Here is a 20395-nt window from a genome sequence, read left to right as displayed (position 1 = left end):
ATTGAGTTTTAAGGTAATTAGCAAAGTTACAAAATTTGATAATATGGTATACCACAGGGGTATGTAATTAAATTAACTCTAATAAATATTATAGTATTAACAAATTAGTTTAAACTAAATCTATAACAATTAAAAATAAACTTTTTTTTTCCTTTCACAATATAATGTTTTTTTTCTTTTTATTTGTAAAAACATTATGAGTATTATTTTTGAGACAAAATTTGTAAACACAATTTTTGAAACTTATCGTACAGGTCTGAAAACTATTATATGCAAAGAGACTATGAATATTTTAATGTCAAGAAGAAGTGCTTGGCAAAAGAAATTCCGGTTCCGATAGTATTAACATGTCGGTGAATGTGATGTCTATTTCAAGTTAATCATATACTCATGTCCATGTAAAACATTTGAGAAGATTCTATTCCGCAACATGGATGGGAACCAAGATGCTTTGATTCTAAATCCTAATAATAGCTTGTGTACAGATTTCATTATAAACTACCGCCAAAGTTAGCCGTCTTTCCGTTTAACCATCTGGATTTAGCAAGTAAATACAAAAAAAGGAAAACAATAAGTATCACTAAAATATCACAAACTTAACTAATTAATAGTCACATAATTCCTATCCTCTATATATAATAGTTTAAGTTTATATAATTTATTTAAAATAATACTATTAAAAAAGAAGAGATCACTTGTGAAAATAAAAATTTAGATTTCATATGGTAATATTGTAGTACTTTTCCATCCCCTTATCCAAATGATATCTTATAAACCCTATTAGAACACTACATGTGTCTTTTCAATCCATTAAAAAGTAATGTCTTATACCTTATTTATTTATCTTCTTCCAATACATTCAAATTGTCACTCTCTCCCCTCCCTCTTTCTTTTTTTTCTTACTTTATCTTATGATCGGAGGTGTCACAGGAAAAACAGAAAAAGTCAGTTTTCTTGACCCAACTATTGGTCGTTTTTTACCATTAAGACCGCCAAATCCCTTTATATAACCGTTAAAGACTAAACCTTTAAATCTACCCTACAAGCATGAACGTAACGATAGCCCTACGTTACCGGTTATAATAGCTGTAAAGATCGTTATTTACAACAGTGCTTTTCAATCCCTTTTTCATATATTTTCTCTTTCTTCCATTGGTTCTCTTTGGCAGCCTAATAGGGGTAATCTTCTCATTTTTCTATCGACGGTATTAGAAAGAATCAAAGCCATTTATTCTTCTTTTGTTGACATCAACAATGTTAAAAAAAAAAGAAAAGTGCAGTTTTTTATTTTCCAAAAGGTATTCATTCTTATTTTCCTCATATATATGCATAAAAATATATATGGAAAAGTGAATATAAGGTTGTCCGGCACCTAAGCTTAGGTGTTGAACACCTCACATACAAATTTTCTTAATATTTTTTGAGTATTGAATAAATGCTTGGGGCCACATGAATTTTATGGATTAAAAAAACAATATGTGAGTGTTATACTCCTAAGTTTAGGTACCTATATATATATATATATATATATAGGATATATATATATATATATATATATATAGGGATCAAATGAGAATGTACTTTAAGTGGATAATGGAGATAAGGTTCGTTTTTTTATATTTTTTAATTTGTTTTTTTTCACTTTTTTTCATTTTCTCTTTAATTAACTAATTTCATATAAAATTTTAAAAAGTATTTTTTTTTCAAAGGGCATAGCCCGTAAACATTATAGGCGAAACCTTTCGGTTTATGGCGGAGCTATGATGACTAAGGACGAAGCCCGTTATGTAGATCACCCTATCACCGATCACCCCTATGACCTATGACCTATCACTCTCACCAGCTACCCTTTATTAATATACTTAAAACCCTTACATGTATAACTCACTAACTCGGGTTAGATATTTTTTATTAAAATTTTTTTTTATGGGTTGAGTTAAATAAAGAAGAACGAAAAAAGTGCAAAAATCAAAAAAATCAAAAAAACATGCTAAAATTTTTTTAAAAACTGATCTTCTTTCTTTAAGAACTTTCTCTCTGGATCTCTACCATATATATATTTACCATATATATAAAGTATGGTTAATGTGAACTAAGATAAGAGTAAGAACTATTATTTTTCCTCCCTTTTTTGTTATGGTTTTTAATTTTTGAGTTTTATTGTTTTGTTTAAAAATTTTTATTAATTTTTAATTAAAACCCATTCAATTTTTTTATATATATATAAATAATATGGGTTTAGTGTTGAAAACGCATGAATACGGTACGAGCGTTGCTCTATCCGTTCTAAAAGGGTTATCACTAGACGCATACGAGAATGATATGGATTTGATGAGCGGCGATCAAAGAGGTGTTGGCGGTTGGATACGGTACGGGCGTAACCCTTAACTCTAAGGGTTAAGTCATTAAAAATGATTTTTTAGTAGTTCTCACGGTTATCACCATTATTTTGGTTCTCACTTGATCACATATATATATATATATATATGTTACGTATATGTATACATAATGTATTACATATGAATCATAAATCAACTATGGGAAAAGAAAGAACAACATGGAAACTTCTTCACAAGATTTAGGGATTTCTCAATTCTTTCTTTCTTTCGGTTGACTTCTTTACTTTTCATTTGCTTTGAATTGGACGGATAGGGAGAGGGAGGGAAAGGAAAATCTTCTTAGAAACAAGGAAACGATTTCCAAAAAGAAAGGGAAAAAGAAGAAATCCCTTTAAAACATATACATCCGAAATTGTTGTTTTTGTTGTGTATCTTTACTTAGGAATTGTTGTTTCGGCGTTATTTTTAAGATTTGAAAGGCTAGATGTTATATGGCACCATGTCTCAAGCTAATAGAGATCAGTAGGTCTACCCAACCTAAATTAGTAAATCTAGGAAGCCTTTCGCGAAGACTAGGGATTATTGTTCTTCTATATCTTGTGATAGCATAATGGGTTTGGTTGAGACTTATTCTTGCCTTGCCAAATATCACCATTCCACTCATGAGCATGATAGAGTTCACCGCCCACCGTCTGGGAAGGTTAAATTTATAAATCTTACATCACTTCTTGTGGCCTTAGGCTTCCTTTCACACCTTTCTATCTTTAAAATTCTTAGGGCTTTAGGACAACCTTTTATCTTTGTATATGTTTAGGAAAGTGTTCCTAATTTCCAGAATTCACCTTTACTTATCTAGATAAAAAACTTAAACTGATAAATACCCCCGCAAAGAATCCCACAAGGTGATTCAATTACTTACTTTTGCACGATTCATGTATTCTTCCCAGTGGTACGAGGGATATACTTTATTTGGGTAAGGGTGATCATACTTCATTGACAGTGGCAAAGCTTAACGAGAAGGACGCTCATGCATTACTTGACTAGGAACATTATGAAACACTTCTTGCTGATTTAGCCTTTCTCTCTACAGTATGAGGGTATGTTGGCCATGGTTGGGATTGTAAAGAGAAAGGCTGCTACGAATACAATTAGCATCAAGTGTCTAATAATGCCCCTAATCAATCAATGCCTCAACAACCCTCTCATTAAGATTTGCCACTGTAAATGAGGTATGATCACCCTTAACCAAAAAAAGAACATCCCTAATATCACTTGCAAGAATAAATGAATCATCCAAAAGAATGATTTACTTCACGGGCGAGGTCTCTGGTTTAAGTCCAGGATGGCTCAGCTGCGTCAGGGAAAAGAATAAAAGAAGCGTCTTACTCCTTTATGCATGCTCCACTTGGCTCGGGGGGATATAGCTCAGTTGGTAGAGCTCCGCTCTTGCAATTGGGTCGTTGCGAGTAATCGAATCGCCATGTGGGAATCTTAGTGGGGTACCTATCGGTCTAAACTTCTTATCCCGATAAGTAAACGTGAAGCAACCACCGATTTTGGATTTTAGGAACACTTTCTGTAACGACTTATGTACAAAACGACAAATTTTACGACTTTCTTTTTGGTTAAAAAAAAATTCGGCATGACCTTACTGTAAAGTCATATGTCAAAATTGTTCAAATCTGTACAAAGTATTTGAAAGACTAATTCCAACATTTTCAAAGAAAGTTTGACTTTCAACCTAATTAAAAGAGACTAATTCAACTTGAAATATTTTGCCAACTTCATTTGACATATATATATATAAACAACTTCGCAATTATAATACAAATCGACCAATAAAAAATCTTAACTCAAACACAAATGACATCAAGAGCTTGGTTAACCATATGGGATTTCTAACTTCAATATATCATTTAGCATTCTACCTTTATCCGATTACCAAATTGCTAAAAATATGACAAAGCGTGGTACTTCCACCTCCAACTAGCTAGTTGATCTTGGGTTTATCTTGAGATTCACTTGAGCCTATAAAATGGAAACAACTAAAAGAATAAGCAATTTAGCTTAGTGAGTACAAAATATAAGCATGCAAATCGTTATCTCTTTCGTTATCTTGGGCTAGCACAACCATGACAATTTAACATATAACTTCAACTATTTCTACTAGCCAACTAACAAGCATATGGATCCATAGCTACTAATAAACTCTACCTGCAAGAATTTAATCAAATTCTTGTAGTCTTAAACTACCTACAAGAGTTAAACTAAAAGTCAACTCTTGTAGTCTAACTACCTACAAGAATGGACAAACGCCAACTCTTGTAGTCTAACTACCTACAAGAATGGACAAACGCCAACTCTTGTAGTCATAAACGCTACCTACAAGAGTTAAACTAGAAGTCAACTCTTGTAGTCTAACTACCTACAAGAATGGACAAACGCCAATTCTTGTAGTCATCTCTACAAACATAAAGATACTTTGTACTCAACTTTCAAATGACAACTTGCTAGAATTTATAAGTGACCCACTTGAGTAACCTATCAACGCAACAAAATTCCAAGGTCACTTGCTTGCTTATAATTAACTATATGGTCAAACTAGTATTACACATTAACATATTATAGTGTTTGGCTAGTATAACTTTCCTATCAACTATAATAGAGTATACAAGTTCACTTTTCATCAAAATTCCATTTTCCCAACCTTGTAATGTAATCAGCCAAAACCCAATTACGACAACAATATAAATTTTCATTAAAGTTACTAAAAACAATTAATAAAATCAATAACAATGATACCTGTAGCTCAATCATCACTTTCACTAATTAATTTGAAAGTCACCGACTATAATCTTGATTAATCCCAATTTCTTTTTATGAAGAACCCTAAGCACCAAAATCTCTAAAATCTCCGAATAGCCAGAAATCATGTCATTATTATTGTTACTACGAGATTAAGGATTGATTTAGGAAGAAAATAGAATGAAATTAAGGTTTCCTTTCGTTGAGGGTTTCTCTTTGGCGGTTTAGAGCTATCACTCACATACATAGACACGCACTCAAAATCTGATAACTATATTGCTTAATTAATTTTAAGGATATTTTATACTACTAGTTATACTTTGACCCCCTATAATATATCTGATATTCTATTTTCTTCTCAAAACTCTTAAAAGGAAAAAATATATCTATCTTTAATAATAATACAATAAAATAAAAACATAATAAATATTACCATTTAAAATTTTAGGGCGTTACATTTTCCTAAACATATACACAGATAAAGGTTGTTCTAAAGCCCTAGGAAGCATTTCAAATCTACAATCTTCCCAACAGAAAGAGGGTGCAATTCGGCAATACCAATTTTGTAATAGGCCAAAATGTTAAGATAAAACTGTATGCAGGGAAGCCTAAGGCCAAAAGAAGTGAGGCTTTATAAAATGCAACCATCCTAGACGGTGGGTGGTGAACTGTCCTTATCAGGAATGGAAGGATGATATTTCACAAGGCAAGGATAACTCTCAACCAACTGCATTATACAATCACTGGATATAGAATTGCAACAATCCTTAGCCTTCGCGTAACTTTAGGCATAGTAGTTACACTAGTCTCTTCAATATGAACCCTACTAGCTATAGACAATCTAAACATCTAGCCTTTCAAATTTCAAAATAACACGGAAACACACGTGAGGGAAACCCAAAATCCTAAGTATGGATATCATAAAACATTAATCCCACATTTTATGGGAATATTTCCATAAAGTACGATAATGTATTACTAATACTACTAGTACCGGTGTATTACTAATACTACTAGTACTGGTAACTACTTGGTACAGACCATATAATAAGAAAGTCTAACATTCAAAATAAGAAAGAACAGTCAAAGAAAGAATAATAAGAAAAAGGAAGCAATGAAATTTGAAATTGGTATCTACGGCTAGACCTACCATGAATACAGTTCTGAATACAAAACATATATTTCAAAACTCATCAAACCATCAGGACTTATATAGGTTTGCACTGCTTTGCAGGAGATAAATTGATGATTTATGTGGTTAGCCCAGTTTGTAATTGAGCTCAACCATTCGTGCTCAAAAAGAACCTTACAGGGTGATGCAATTTAACTTATACTATATTGTCTACTGCGTCTCCAAATTACATAGTTCAAAGCCCCACCTTATACTACAAGTAAATGAGCAACATTGAATATTTTCATCTAAACTTGAAAGGGTAAATAAATGATACAAAAGATAACAACATACCTTAGGTGATGTAGTGGTCAAATGAAAGTTGAGGCCAGATTCAAGACTATGCTTGCAATGATTTATATGTTTGTAGTGTTCAACAATAATTTCTTCGAGTGACCTCACATAAAGAGCATCCCTTGTGGGCAACCATGGATCTTGCTCAATCTTTATACCACAAGGACCATTAGAGCATATACATTCGAAAGAACATTAACAGATTTGGTACATTTACTAATATGATAGACTTTAAAAGAAGAAAGAATAGAGTTTCAGAGAGTGTTGTCTGCTCTCCATCTTCCTTCACTCACTTTCTTCTACACTCAACACTTTGAGTTGCTAGAAGCTTCCAACTGTAGAAGTTGTTAATAGATACAATAATTTGTTTGCAATATCGTTAGGTAGAGCAATAAAGTAGAGTCATACTTAGGCGCAAGTATTATCATTTCCATCACCAGCATTAGTACTACAACCACCATTTATGTTGATCCTTTCAATCGCAGATATATCCCATGTCAAAAGGCACCATTCCATCGAACATCTGCCATTTTGGTACTGCACGTAGTCGCATTAAGCTGAAGAACTATCAACCACCTGAGAACACTGCAACATGTGATACATATTTAGAATAACAAATCTTTCATACATAGTCATACATCTTTACAACTTCACCACGGGACTAGAACCCACAACCTTTTGGTTGATGGGTCACCTCACCTTCTGCTAGGCCAGAGGCCCTTTGGAGTTTGGACTAAACATAATAACTAATGGAGTTGAATGAATTAACAAACTTGGGGTTGTTTGTTAGACACATGGATGTTGCATATATCTCAGACGTACGACACATTGGTTCTTACAAACATAGTATCTAGCACAAGTCCATCGTTAAACTAAATTATAGACTCATTCACTTCGACATTAATCCATCTTTTAATCTTCTCTTCAAAATATGTGTTATGATGTACTGGGCAATATTAATACATCAGGAACTTGTAGTAGTAGAAGATTAAATTGTATAAGGATTAGAATTTTCAATTATAATATAGTGATATTGTAGGTGACATAAATGCTTAGATTAGGACAGGTATATACAGCCATATATCCAAGATGAACATTTTAAAACCACGAAAGCTGCTTTAGCAGACGATACCCAGATTTCAGATCACTCACCTACATGATTAGTTGCTCACCAATCGCATTTCTTGTTTATCTGAAACTCTCGTGTTACACTCATACTATCATCACCAATAATCCCCACAAGAACATACACCGTCCTTAAAATGGTGAAAACGATGAGAGTCTCTCACAATTATCAGCCTACCCACAATCTTTGATATGTGTTTGATCACACTATGGCAGTCAGCACAGACCCTTAAATTCTTGAATACACGAATAGGTCGTCCACCTTGTACAGTAAGAATCCCAAATGCCACCGCCAACTTTTCACTATGGTATCTGAGCATATGCTCCTTTTCCTCCTCTTCAACATCATGCAAAACCAACTTAGGAGAAGAAATATAACCCTCTTGTTTCAATCTAAAATCCAATTCTTCAAGATAACCATATATTCTAACGGTCTCAGGGTGGGTGGTATCCCCAACTGAGAACGTGTGGATTTTGTTTTGCGCTTCAAGCCAACTATAACCTGGGACTTTCTTTACCCCCGTGTCCCTCATTTTCAATCTCATTACACCAGCATCTGCCCATCTCCCTGAAGCTGCATATAAATTTGATAAAAGGACATACATTCCGGCATTATCAGGCTCCATCTGGATAACCATCTCAGCAGCTTTTTCCCCTAATTCAGTATTGCCATAAATTCTGCTTGCACCGAGCAGAGCACCCCATGTAGCGCCATCTGGTTCAAAGGGCATATTTTTCATCAGATTCTGGGCTTCATCTAAGCGCCCTGATCGACCGAGGAGATCAATCATGCATGTATAGTGTTTTGAATTTGCAGTTATTCCATAATCACGATTCATTGTGTAAAAGTAGTGTGTGCCTCTGTCTACCATCCCACTGTGACTGCATGCAGACAGCACGCCAACCTAAATAAACAGAACAAAAATCAGACAATGATATCAAACCATGAAAGACTTATACAACTTCATATTGAAATACTATTCACTGTTCAGGTAAACACAGGTATTGGATGCCAGCTTCTAATGGTGCACAGAAAACACTATGCACATAGGTTTTAGCCAGCAACAATACACGAAATGATATGAGAAGGTGTTATATATATAATCAGATGGTTACCATAGTTACTTGATCTGGTTTGACTCCACTTCTCTTCATTGACTCAAAAATTCTAAGAGCTTCTTTACCAAATCCATGACGTGCATATCCAGCGATGATAGTGTTCCATGAGACTATGTCCTTGTCAGAAATTTCTTCGAATATAACATTGGCTTCATCTATGTTTCCACATTTGCAATACATGGACAGTAATGCATTGCCTACATACCATCCTGATCCGAGCCCTACCTTAACAAGTTGAGCATGTAATTGGTATCCCAGTTCTAACGTGGTGATCTCGGCACAAGTGCTCAAAATGCATGAAAATATGGACCTATTGGCCTTTTCTCCGTTTCTCTTCATGTCAACGAACAACCTCAACGCCTCTTCATTATGACCCAGATGAGCATATCCTGTAATAATTGCTCCCCAGGAAATGCAATCGCGACGAGGCATCTTCTCGAATAAATCCCTAGCACGATCAATAAAACCACTCTGCGCAAATCCAGTAATCATAGTATTCCAGGAACTAACATTTTTACCAGGCATTACATCAAATAACTCCTTTGCAACATCGATATTCTTACACCGCACATAACCAGCAATTATCGCATTCCAAGAAACAGAATTTTTTACAGGCATTTCATTAAAAACTCTTCTAGCTTCATCCATCAAACCGTTCTGCACATAACCTGACACCATTGCAGTCCATGTAAACACATCTTTAACCGGAGACTCATCAAACAACTTACGAGCTTCATATAACCGTCCATTCTGTGCATAACCCGAAATCATGGTATTCCAGGACACTTCATCACGGACCGGCATTCTATCAAAAAGCAATCTAGCATCAACCAGCTTCTTCTGCCTTACATACCCACCCATCAAACAATTCCAAGAAATCACATCCCAGTCCGAATTCTCCTCAAACAACTTACACGCATCGTCTATCCTCCCATTCTGCACATAAGCAGCAAGAATCCCGTTCCACGAAATAGAATTCTTATTTGGCATTTGTTCAAAAACCATCCTAGCTTCTTCCACATAACCATTCTGAGCATACCCAGATAACAAAGCATTCCAAGAAACCGAATCTTTAACAGGCATTTGATCAAACAGTTTCCTAGCATCACCTAAATTCCCATTTCTAACACACCCACTTATCATAACATTCCAAGAAACCAAATCTCGTTGAGGCATTTTATCAAACAGTTGGCGTGCGAGATCGAACCTGTTATTTATCAAGTATCCGGATATCATCGCGTTCCATGAGACCGAAGTCTTTCGTGCCATGTTTCGAAAAACGGATAGAGCAGAATCGCATTGGCCATTTCGCATATAATTGGTGATACTTGTGTTGCATTCAACTATTTTTGAATCTGAGATGATAATGGCTGGTTTTTTTATATATCTTTTGTTGACTAGTAGCTTTGTATATTGACTCGCACCTTTCACCATAACTAACTAAAACTCCTCTAATTACAGCTCAATTTTTCTTAAAACCCTCTTTTTTCGAAAAAAGATTTCTGTTTGAACATCGGGATAACTGGTTCGACCGATAAACCGGTTGCATTTCATTGTTGAACGGTCTGTTTTTTTTTTTTTATAAAAACGTGATTAGTCTTTTTTTTTATTTATTTTTTTTTTATCAAATTTATACAATAACTTAAAATAAATAACGATTTTTAGAAAAACCTCTAAGGTTCATAAATTACTGTTTTAGTTCAACTAAATTATTATTTTAGTTTAATCAAGTTTGTTTCATTAATAATTTTAGTCCAAATCATAAACGGATATTAAATTATCCGTAATGTGACCTGCACATGAAGAATGTTTTAGTCTTTTCATTAATACAAAGATCAAAAGTGTGATTAAATCTAAACTTTTTACATTCTCTTCTTTACCAAGTTTTCTTTCCATCAAGTCCAAAATCAACAAATATATATATATATATATATATATATATATATATACATATATATACTAGACAAATGTCCGCAGGATGCGTCGGTGTGGCGGTAGTGGCGGACGACGGTAATAATGACAGCGATGAGTGATGGTGGCAGTAGTAGTGGTAGTAGCGGCGGTAACATTGTGATTATTAATATAAAAGTAACCGATATAAAAGGAGTAGTGTAAGCATTTTAATAGTTGAAAGAAAGAGATATATGTTGTAAATAATTTCATCAATGGTATTATAAATACTAAATCAAGATATTTAAATTATGAATAAATGACACAAGTAGTTTAAGAGTATCAGTTACTTAAAGTGAAAAAAAAAATATAAGGAGTAAATGTTTTATAATATAGTATATATAGATATGGATACAATATTGAAAATCTAATTTATTCAAACTGAAAAAATATTTAAAAAGTTAAAAATAATAATAAAAATAATAGAACAACAAGAATTATTTATATCAACCTAGATACAAAATTAATAACAACATTATAACAACAATATATATGAAATACTAGACAAAATCTTCATAAAAAAATGATAGTTAAATACAATAAAATAGAAGTAATACTGCCTTCTTACTTTATGAACGGTGGGTTTTCTTTTTGTTTCAAAAGTAAGCAAACATTTTTTTTCCATCTCTCGTATCCAATATGTTCTCTTACTAATTTTACTTTTCATCTTCCAGTGTAATCTTGATGAAGCAAATATTTAAAAATCTAAACCTTCATCAACAAGCATCGTTCCCGCCACTGAACCTTCAACTACTACCATTCCTGCCGTTGAACCTTCAGCACCACCAAAACTGTTCTTCTTTATAAATCCATGATACTTTTGATAGATTTAGAACGATTTGAAATATACTTAATTATAAGTTCGTGATATTTTTGATAGAGGTAGATTATAGATATAGAAAGACTAGATAGTTTTAGTTTGCATATACGCTTTTGGTTTCTTTTTCTTAGATATGGTGTTTTTCCTTTATGATAGTGATAAATATAAATATAAATTGATGAAATATGTGTTATTATTAGTTTTTAATTTTTTTATTATTATTTACACTTTTGGTCTATGTGTTAAGTAAAGGACTAAAATACTTATCATGTGTAGGTTACGTGATGGTAAAATTAATATCCATTTGCTTTTTGGATCAAAAACGTTAACGGGATAAATTTATCTAGACTAAAATGATAATTTATGAATACTATGGATGAAAAAATTAATTATTTCCCCATGGTTGGGGTAATTTCCTCAAATTTAAATTAAACTTATTTCAAAAAATAAGCAAGAAACAAATAAGTTACGGGCATAAAAGTAGAAAAATAGCTAAGCCAAACACATCAAGTCTTATTAAGTTTGTAAACCTGATAATAGAAGCCGTTGGTTTAAAACCCTAATTAGGGTTTATCTCATATCATACTATCTATCCATTCCCCTTCTAAATCCCCGAATCCAATCATTCGTTCCAGTGGAAGATTTTTAAATCCACTCGTTCTAATTTCTAATAAAATAATAATAGCAATATCAGTTCAATTTTTTTTTTTTTTTTAGATTCTTTTTGAGATGAATACTAATAACAATAATTCAAAAGAAGTAATTCAAAGTGTAAACAATGGAAGAATAACATGGGAAGGCTGCAGCGTTTTGCTTGATGTTAATGATGGCGATCGCCTTCTTTTCTCTCGCCTTACCCCCGGATCGTAAGACGATATATATATATATATATATTATTTATATATGATTTTTATATATGATATGAATTTGAATGTGTTGTAAGTGGTAGTAATATGTGTGGGAATGTAATGTAATGTTGTATGTAGGATTGTTAAAATTGGGAATAAGAATTATCCGCTTCATCCGTTGATCGGGTGTCCGTTTGGTTCGTTGTTTCAAGTCGAGAATGGAATTAATGGTCCTTGTTTGTCTCGTGTCACTTCCACCGCCAATGCCACACAAGGTCGGTCTATAATCCATTGTAAACACGTAGTTGTTGTTTGATATATGAAAACTGAGGTCTTTCTTTTTTATTTGAATTTGAAAGGAGCTAATAATAGTGAAGACAAAATGGAATGTGAGTCAAAGGACGAGTCAAGAGACAACCGTGCGTTGGTTGATAATAATACGGCTCAGACACTCACCGGTGATGATATAGAAGGATTGCGAAGGTTAGGACCTCATTGTCTTTCTTCTACAAGTAAATAGATTTGTCGTAAATTGTGAGACTTGCTACCAGTGTGCTTTCTTGCGTGCACTTATTTCCATTCGAAGCCATATCAATATACTTGACTACTTTTTACTTGTTAGAGCATCATATATCAGTTTCATTAAGCGGTCACTTATTAGTTGGAATTTTACTTATGTAGAGGACAAGTAATAAGTTTTACTATATTATTGAGCAAATGATGTCTCTTTTCATACCACCAACGCTTATCAATATCTTGTCTTACATGTATATCTTTTCTGTGTCTCCTGAGGAGTGGATTGGCAGCTCTTAATCCAAGCTTGTCATTTTTTAGTTTCTCGTGTCTGTTCATTATCAGAATCTAATTTTTGAAACTTACTTCTTGAGAGTTTGTGCATTCCACCAGTTATTTCCCTTTTTGGTTAATATGATGTGATTGCATAACATGGTAGGCTCACTTGTAGTCGTTACATTTCGGTCAGTTATACTTGTAGGTGCTATGTGCTAGCATATCATGTTACATGCCTGTGCAAATATATTTCTTATACCTGTATGTGGTGTCTGACATGCTGATTGGAATTTACTTCACTTGCTACTTCTGAAATTGGATTTTAAACTATTGGGTATAATTGCATTATTTAAAGTAGGAATTTCTTACCTTTTATCCAAATTTACTGGTTAATTGACATTTAGATATTACGGAATCTTGAAGATGTATAAATGCATTTATTGTAATTGATCTGTGCCTTTTTTTCTATCATGACTTATATATAGCTTTAATCCAGACAGGGTGCGAGTGGGAATGAAATAGTTGAAGCTCTTATTGCCAACAGTGCAACATTTGAGAATAAAACATCCTTTTCACAAGTGAGTAGTGTACGCCTTATTTAATAACTATGGTTGTACGTGATATGCAAACTGAAGTTTATTCTCTCCAGGAAAAATACAGGCTAAAGAAACAAAAGAAGTATGCTCCGAAGGTACTCTTGAGACGGCCCGTTGCGCGGAGGTAATCTTTGACTAACCTTTGTCATTAGGGAGCTATTAATAGCATGCAAGTACTGTATTCTTTTTCGTGTTGTTGGTACAGTTATATATAGTGTTTATATCATGTTGTTGGTTTCTTACTTCAATGTTCCTTGTTTACTTATTCCTTTCAGTATATGTGACACGTACTTCAAGAAGTATCCAGCAAGAATCGGGTACCCAATTATTTTCTCAAATGAGTTAGTCTCTTATTTCTTATTAGGGATTAACCAAGTGCTAATGTCTGTTTGTCAGGTTCTTACGAGTTGATACATTGTCTCTTCTTCTATCATTTGCTAATGTCACTGCACAATCTGATGTCCTTGTGGTCGATATGGTTGGCGGTATGGTTACTGGTGCTGTTGCAGAGCGCCTTGGAGGTATCATTTTTTATTTTATAATTTTGTCTTATGACACTCCGATGTCTGAAATGCAAATACCATTTCTGTATATTTATTTCTGCAAAGTTCTCAAAGTTAAATAGATATCTATGGGTAGCATGTGCTTGATAAGTGGGTAACATGCGTTTTGAATGTCTCACCTTAGTTAGAAATTATTTGTCACAACTTTATGCTAAGATGATGGGACATAACTATTTCTGTTATTAATGGAAAACACTTAACGTGATTCTTGGCCTTGTGTTGCCATATGAACAGCACCATGGAATTTCTTCTTTGATTTTATTTCTGATGTAGCTTTAACTTTTTGATTTTTAAATCACATCTATTTGTATATATATATATATATATATATGTTTTTTTAGCTTATGCAATTCTTCTATTACTTTACATCTTCTATTTTACATATTGTCTAGCAGTTTTCTTGCCTTTAAAATATTATCTAATTTGGCCAAGTTGAATAATGACCCTTACACCCTCGTATAGTCGTATATACATATAAATAATTAGACAAGTTGGACACCACCATCCTACTCTGATCTGAAAAATTCAAATTTGGTTGAATGATATACATAATCCTCCCAAATTATTCAAGAAATGTATTTAATTCCTTTGTCTGATAATATAATGTTTTGCATTTAACAGGTACCGGTTATGTGTGCAGCACCTATCGTGGAGCTTCTCCCCATTCCATTGAGATAGTAAGAATGTTCAACTTCGGTGATGAAATTAACAAAAGGTATATCATCATTCGTCAAATATATTAGGAGCCACTTGATTTTGAACATACAAAACTTTGTTCGCATTCTGTGATATTGATGTTCCAAAACCTTCTTGTTGCCCCAGGATTGTGCGGTTACCTCTTGCTGAACTTTCTGCTCCTCAAAATGTAGATTTAGAAGAAAATGGTCTGCTTCAAGATGCCAGTATTGTTGATATCCCGCCCAACGAGATTGATGTTAGTCAAAATTTGTACTTTTATAATTATAGTTAGAGATACCAATATGGGTGGGTCAAATAATGGGTTAAAACGAGTTTTACATTTCTATGGGTGATTCAGGTGAGGTTTGGGTTGACTTGTAGCATGTTTTGTTCAAACTCTTTAAATTTTCTAATGACTGGTGTGTCAAATATATATGGTTACTAAAATTAACTTGTTCTAATAATAATTTACTTTAGAATTAAATATTCTTCAAAGTATACATGTTAAAAGTACATCCACATGCATTTCCACTTGCTTGACCCATATGCGAGGTTCCTTTTTTAGGTCATTCTTTCATTTACTCTTTTCTTTGGGATATTGCAAAACCTGATATTTCTACCTCTAGTAACCAGCTGCGGTGCATCCAACACCCTAAGAATAAATATGGATACTTAAACATGTTTTTGTACAGGAATCATTATCTACCCGTCCATGTTCACTGCCTGTTAGCATGGAAGAGACCACAGTATCATCAGAAGATGGGAGATTGAGTACCCAGAGTCAGAAAGTTGCTCCAAAATTACATAAAGCTGCACAACCAGGAGAGAAAGCTCCTGAAGATGCTGTTAAGTTGTGGAAAGAAAATGGATTTTCAAGGTTGATCTCAGTTATCCTGTTGGGTTTTTGAATTAGTCTTTAGAGACTGGTCAAAACTGATAACATGACCTGCAAACACTTTTTGTTAGATTTTTAATTTTGAAAACAAAAAATAACATTGTAAATGCGACTACAAAAGAATATCATAACGAAGTTTTTCTGATTTTTTTTAAGTCATCAACTTATGACATCCGATTCATATAAAAAACCACTTCACACCCCATTTGACATGATCTTTATGTAGCTATTTTCTTTATGAAACCTGTTTGAGATAAAATGTTACCCATGTTGACCCATTCACTAGCAAGTGGGTTCAAAATTGCCACCTCTAATTACTGTATATTGTTGGTTTCTAATTTCAAGTTTGATGTTGTAGCCTCATAATTGCTGCTCCAGACATGGATGCTTGGAGTATTGTGAAAGAGGTTCTGCCGTATCTAGCCTTTTCGGCTCCCTTTGTGATATATCACCAGTATCTTCAGGTTATACCTGTTACTCTTAACTTTTAAATCCTTGATGCTCCTTTCTATGCTTCATGTGTTTTGTTTATGTACTTCGTTACAGGATTAAAGTTTTCCATAAATGGAAATTACGGAATAAGGAATACAATCATTGAAATTATTAGATTGATGTCGTCTCACTATACAATTGCATTGCTTAAACAATTGTTTTGCACTTTGACATACGTCACAACCTTAAATTGTTAGCATAGCCAAATATACTATCATCTAGTTATATATTACGTCCAAGGCCTCATGGTCTGCTATCTGCATAATGTTTCCAGTTATCTGACATAGATATTGACTGGACTTCCTGTTTCTTCACTGCAGCCATTAGCAACATGCATGCACAATCTCCAGGTTGAGAAGTTAGCGATTGGGCTGCAAATTACGGAACCCTGGCTACGTGAATATCAGGTTCATTGCAATTTTAGTCTGTCTTTTTTCCCTCTTATCAACTTTTCTTTTATAATTAATTCACCAATTTTACCCGATATTGATGTTTCTGATGTTGGGATAACTTAGAAGTCTTGAACTAAGGGGGGTGTTGGGCGCTTTGGCTTAGCTTTTTTATTCTGCCTTTTAGCTTATTGTGTTTAGCTAAAGCAGTCAAGTATTTTTCATGTTTTCTTTTACCTGAACAGCTTATGCGTAATAGCTTTTTCAAGGGTTAAAAAGCATTTTTGAAGAAGCCATGATGGGCCTTTTAGCTTTTTATTTGTTTTTTTTTTCCCTGTTAAGTAATAGTTTCTTCCTATTACATTTCCAAATAAGCGGGATTAACAACACTGAAATAAATTTCTAGTGAAGTTGGATTTGACAAACCCGGGTCTTATTTGTGATCCACATAAACCGGTTTAGCAAAACTTGTGACTTCCCTTTTCCTAAAACCCTTGTTTGCTAACCCTTGTCTATCAACATGTAGCAATGTAAGTAACAATAGAGTGAGGTTTGAATGGCTATCCGAAATCACTAAGCCAATTATAAAAGCAGTTTATTTCCACATGCTTTATGTTTATAAATGCTATTACTCCGGTTACAAAGAAGTCAAGTAAAAGTCAATTAACAGGTTTGTCAAATTCGACTTACCCGTTTTTGAAAAGTTTTTGTCAGCCTTATCGTTCGAAAGAATCCGCTTTGATAAAACACAATTTAGAAAATAAACCACTTCTATTTTTAATTTACAACACTAATAAGCTAATAAGGTGGAAAACTAAACCTAACAATATTTCTTATGTTGCCTTAAGTATAAGCTAAAACACTATCAAGCCAATAAGCATAATCACTTTTCGAAAAGCTAGGCCAAACACCCCCTAAGTGTCTAGCTTAAACCAAATGATTTAAGTAGAACCCTGACCACCTGCCTCACTTTTGCCACCTCTACATTATTTATCGGTTTTTCTAAAGATGAATAAGTTTATTTGTAAAACCTTTTACTATGGGTCTGAAAGTCTAGATATTCTGATTTTTCATTATGGTACATTGACAACAAATTACTTTGCAGGTTCTTCCTTTAAGAACTCACCCGCACATGCAAATGAGTGCTTTTGGTGGATTTGTGTTGAGTGGCACCAAAATCTACAATGACAAGCAACCTAATAAGTGAATCCGACTTTAACGAGCTACTCACTCGTGGGTAAGTAGTGTAGTCGCATGGTAAGCTGATTGGTGTGGTGATTTCGTTCTAAAACTTAAGTGTGGTTAAGACAGGGAATGTCTTTGTGACTGATGGTCACGTGTATTGTAATTTTGGTTTATTTTTTTGAACAAATGTAATTTAGGTTTATTTTTTTTTAACAAATTTAATTTAGGTTTAGTATTGGTCCATTCTCGATTTAAGTTATACGAGTATATGGGTGAGGCACTCTCGCAAATCTCTGATAATGCCTCCACCGATACTAGATTTATTGTAGACGTTTGTTATCTTCTGTATCAAACTTTTTGGTCAAGTTGAAATGCGAAGCAACAAAAATATATCTTGTATGTTAACTTTGAGGTTTAGTTTACTTCATTTCCATTTTAATATCTCCACTATTTGCAAATCCGGTTTACAACAGTTACTACTCAAGCCCTACTTTTTGCCCCAGTTTGTTAAGCAGAATCAATGATGCAGATGAACTCTCTTATACAAAGCAATATCTATCTATACCTTGTTAAAAGTAGTATGTAACCAATAAGCTTTATTATTGTTAGGGCTGTAAACGGTTTGGTTCGGTTTGGTTTGGTTAGCTTGAAATTTTGAACTGTTTTTCGGGTTTCGGTTCGATTAGTTAGAAATTTTGAACCGTTAATTTCGGTTACCCGAAGAAGTCGGTTAATTTCGGTTAACCATTTATTAAAGTTATGCTAAGATAAAGTTTAAGCCTTCAATTACAATAGTGAATTTACATTGTATTAGTTAATTTTTCTATGTATAATAAATATTTAACTACATTAATATTTTGTTTTATAAAAAAATATACATTACATTTAATTTTGAATTACTTTTTTCTAACGTTATGATTATACAATGTAAGTTTCTATTTAAAGGTATCATGATTTACTACTTAAAATGTGTTTTATATGATATTAATAATATTTTTGATAAATATTTTAAACAAAGTTAACAAATTTTTTTTAAAAGAGTATATATATAAGAAAATTACTTAAAATATCCAAAACTAATAATAGATTGTGTTAATATTTTAGGCAACAAATACAAAAATCTTGCTAAATAGATATATAAATGATGTATTCATGTAATACATATATGTGTAACTATACATATATATGATTAAATGTAGGTATATATCGAAATCCGGTTCGGTTCGGTTAACTGCGAGTAATGAATATCAAAAACCGTAACCAAACCGTTACACATCGGTTTTTTTGTTTTTGGTCTTTTCGGGTTTCAGTTTTTTCCGGTTTCGGATCATGCGGTTCGGACCGGTTTTTTGGTTTTCCGGTTCATTTCTTACACCCCTAATTATTGTTGTGAATTTTTTACAACTTATTATGGATGGCAAAAGTTTGTTGTGAATTTATTATTTCTCAATCTTTATGTTATTATTAGACTCTTATCGGATGAGTGTTTTTTTTTTCCAATTTTTATCCTAAAGGTTTTGTAGATAATGACATATACACAACAAAAGTTTGTGATGTCCAGCAAGTACATGTAATCACATTGTACAATTATGTTATATAACGTATTAAACATCATTTGTGTGTAAGTGTATATATATATATATATCACTCTAGTATTTAACTTTTGTTATAATTTTTTTCTTCAGAAAAGTGATTATATAGATAAGCTTTAGTTAATTTACCTGTTTAAGAAGAACAAATATTAAGTAAAGAAGTACAAGTAAATCACACAATAGTTAAAAAATGGTATGAGCTCTCTTTTATATTTATACATGGGAAAGACGGTCACAATGGTTAAATCTAGATAAAGTAATTTAAATACAATGCTTAACTTAATCATTAAACTCAACCGGATAGAAATTGAAATTTGATTGTTCAAAAATGGATGAATGCAAATATTTGATAAAATCTCTATTCTTTGTAGATGAGACAAATAACTCAATTACTTCCATGATTCGGTCATTTGAATTTTTAAAAAATTAAAAACATTCTATCAAATTTCATTTTTTCAAATTCTAATTTTATTTTATATATTTCATATTTTTTAAAAACATTCCGTAAACCAAATACGTAATAAAAGTAAAAAGTAATATCAAACATACAATCTTATTGGGCGATTTTCAAATAATAACTTTTTTGTTATCTACGGCCGTTATTTTCTCGTTACCGTCAATGTTATTGGGCCAGGTGGGTAGTAGGGTTAAAAAAGAGATAGAGAGCGCGCGGGGGAGTTTGGTATTGGAGCGTTTTATGTAAACTTTATTTATTTATTATTTAGGGAATAAAATCATATCATAA

General features: G+C 33.0%; 2 protein-coding genes across 4 annotated transcripts; one reads left to right on the top strand and one right to left on the bottom strand.

Annotated features, from left to right (window-relative positions):
* Positions 1-4098: 4098 nt before the first annotated feature.
* Positions 4099-10196, bottom strand: LOC122602637 (pentatricopeptide repeat-containing protein At4g02750). Of its 3 annotated transcripts, none has more exons than XM_043775235.1 (4): positions 8851-10196; positions 7762-8639; positions 6610-7194; positions 4099-4367 (listed from the first exon to the last, which is right to left on the bottom strand). In XM_043775235.1, the coding sequence occupies exons 1-2, from the start codon at positions 10165-10167 to the stop codon at positions 7833-7835; spliced, it is 2124 nt and encodes a 707-aa protein (XP_043631170.1). In that variant the 5' UTR covers positions 10168-10196; the 3' UTR covers positions 4099-4367; positions 6610-7194; positions 7762-7832. The 3 variants fall into 3 exon arrangements, 2 of the variants coding, with proteins under 2 accessions (XP_043631170.1, XP_043631169.1); XM_043775234.1 differs by having other exon boundaries at positions 7782-8639; positions 8851-10152; XR_006324346.1 differs by lacking the exons at positions 6610-7194; positions 7762-8639; positions 8851-10196 and adding an exon at positions 5142-5494.
* A 1948-nt stretch (positions 10197-12144) lies between these two features.
* Positions 12145-18480, top strand: LOC122605071 (tRNA (adenine(58)-N(1))-methyltransferase non-catalytic subunit trm6). Its single transcript, XM_043777945.1, has 13 exons — positions 12145-12489; positions 12610-12746; positions 12831-12954; positions 13757-13838; positions 13910-13980; positions 14132-14173; positions 14253-14377; positions 15041-15134; positions 15242-15353; positions 15790-15974; positions 16351-16456; positions 16805-16891; positions 17979-18480. Exons 1-13 carry the CDS (start codon positions 12353-12355, stop codon positions 18078-18080), a joined length of 1404 nt encoding a protein of 467 aa, XP_043633880.1. The 5' UTR covers positions 12145-12352; the 3' UTR covers positions 18081-18480.
* Positions 18481-20395: the final 1915 nt, after the last annotated feature.

This window comes from Erigeron canadensis, chromosome 6 (assembly GCF_010389155.1).
Source record: "Erigeron canadensis isolate Cc75 chromosome 6, C_canadensis_v1, whole genome shotgun sequence".
Taxonomy (NCBI): domain Eukaryota; kingdom Viridiplantae; phylum Streptophyta; class Magnoliopsida; order Asterales; family Asteraceae; genus Erigeron; species Erigeron canadensis.
The sequence above is the reverse complement of the archived record's forward strand: the minus strand, read 5'-3'. Positions and strand labels throughout refer to the sequence as shown.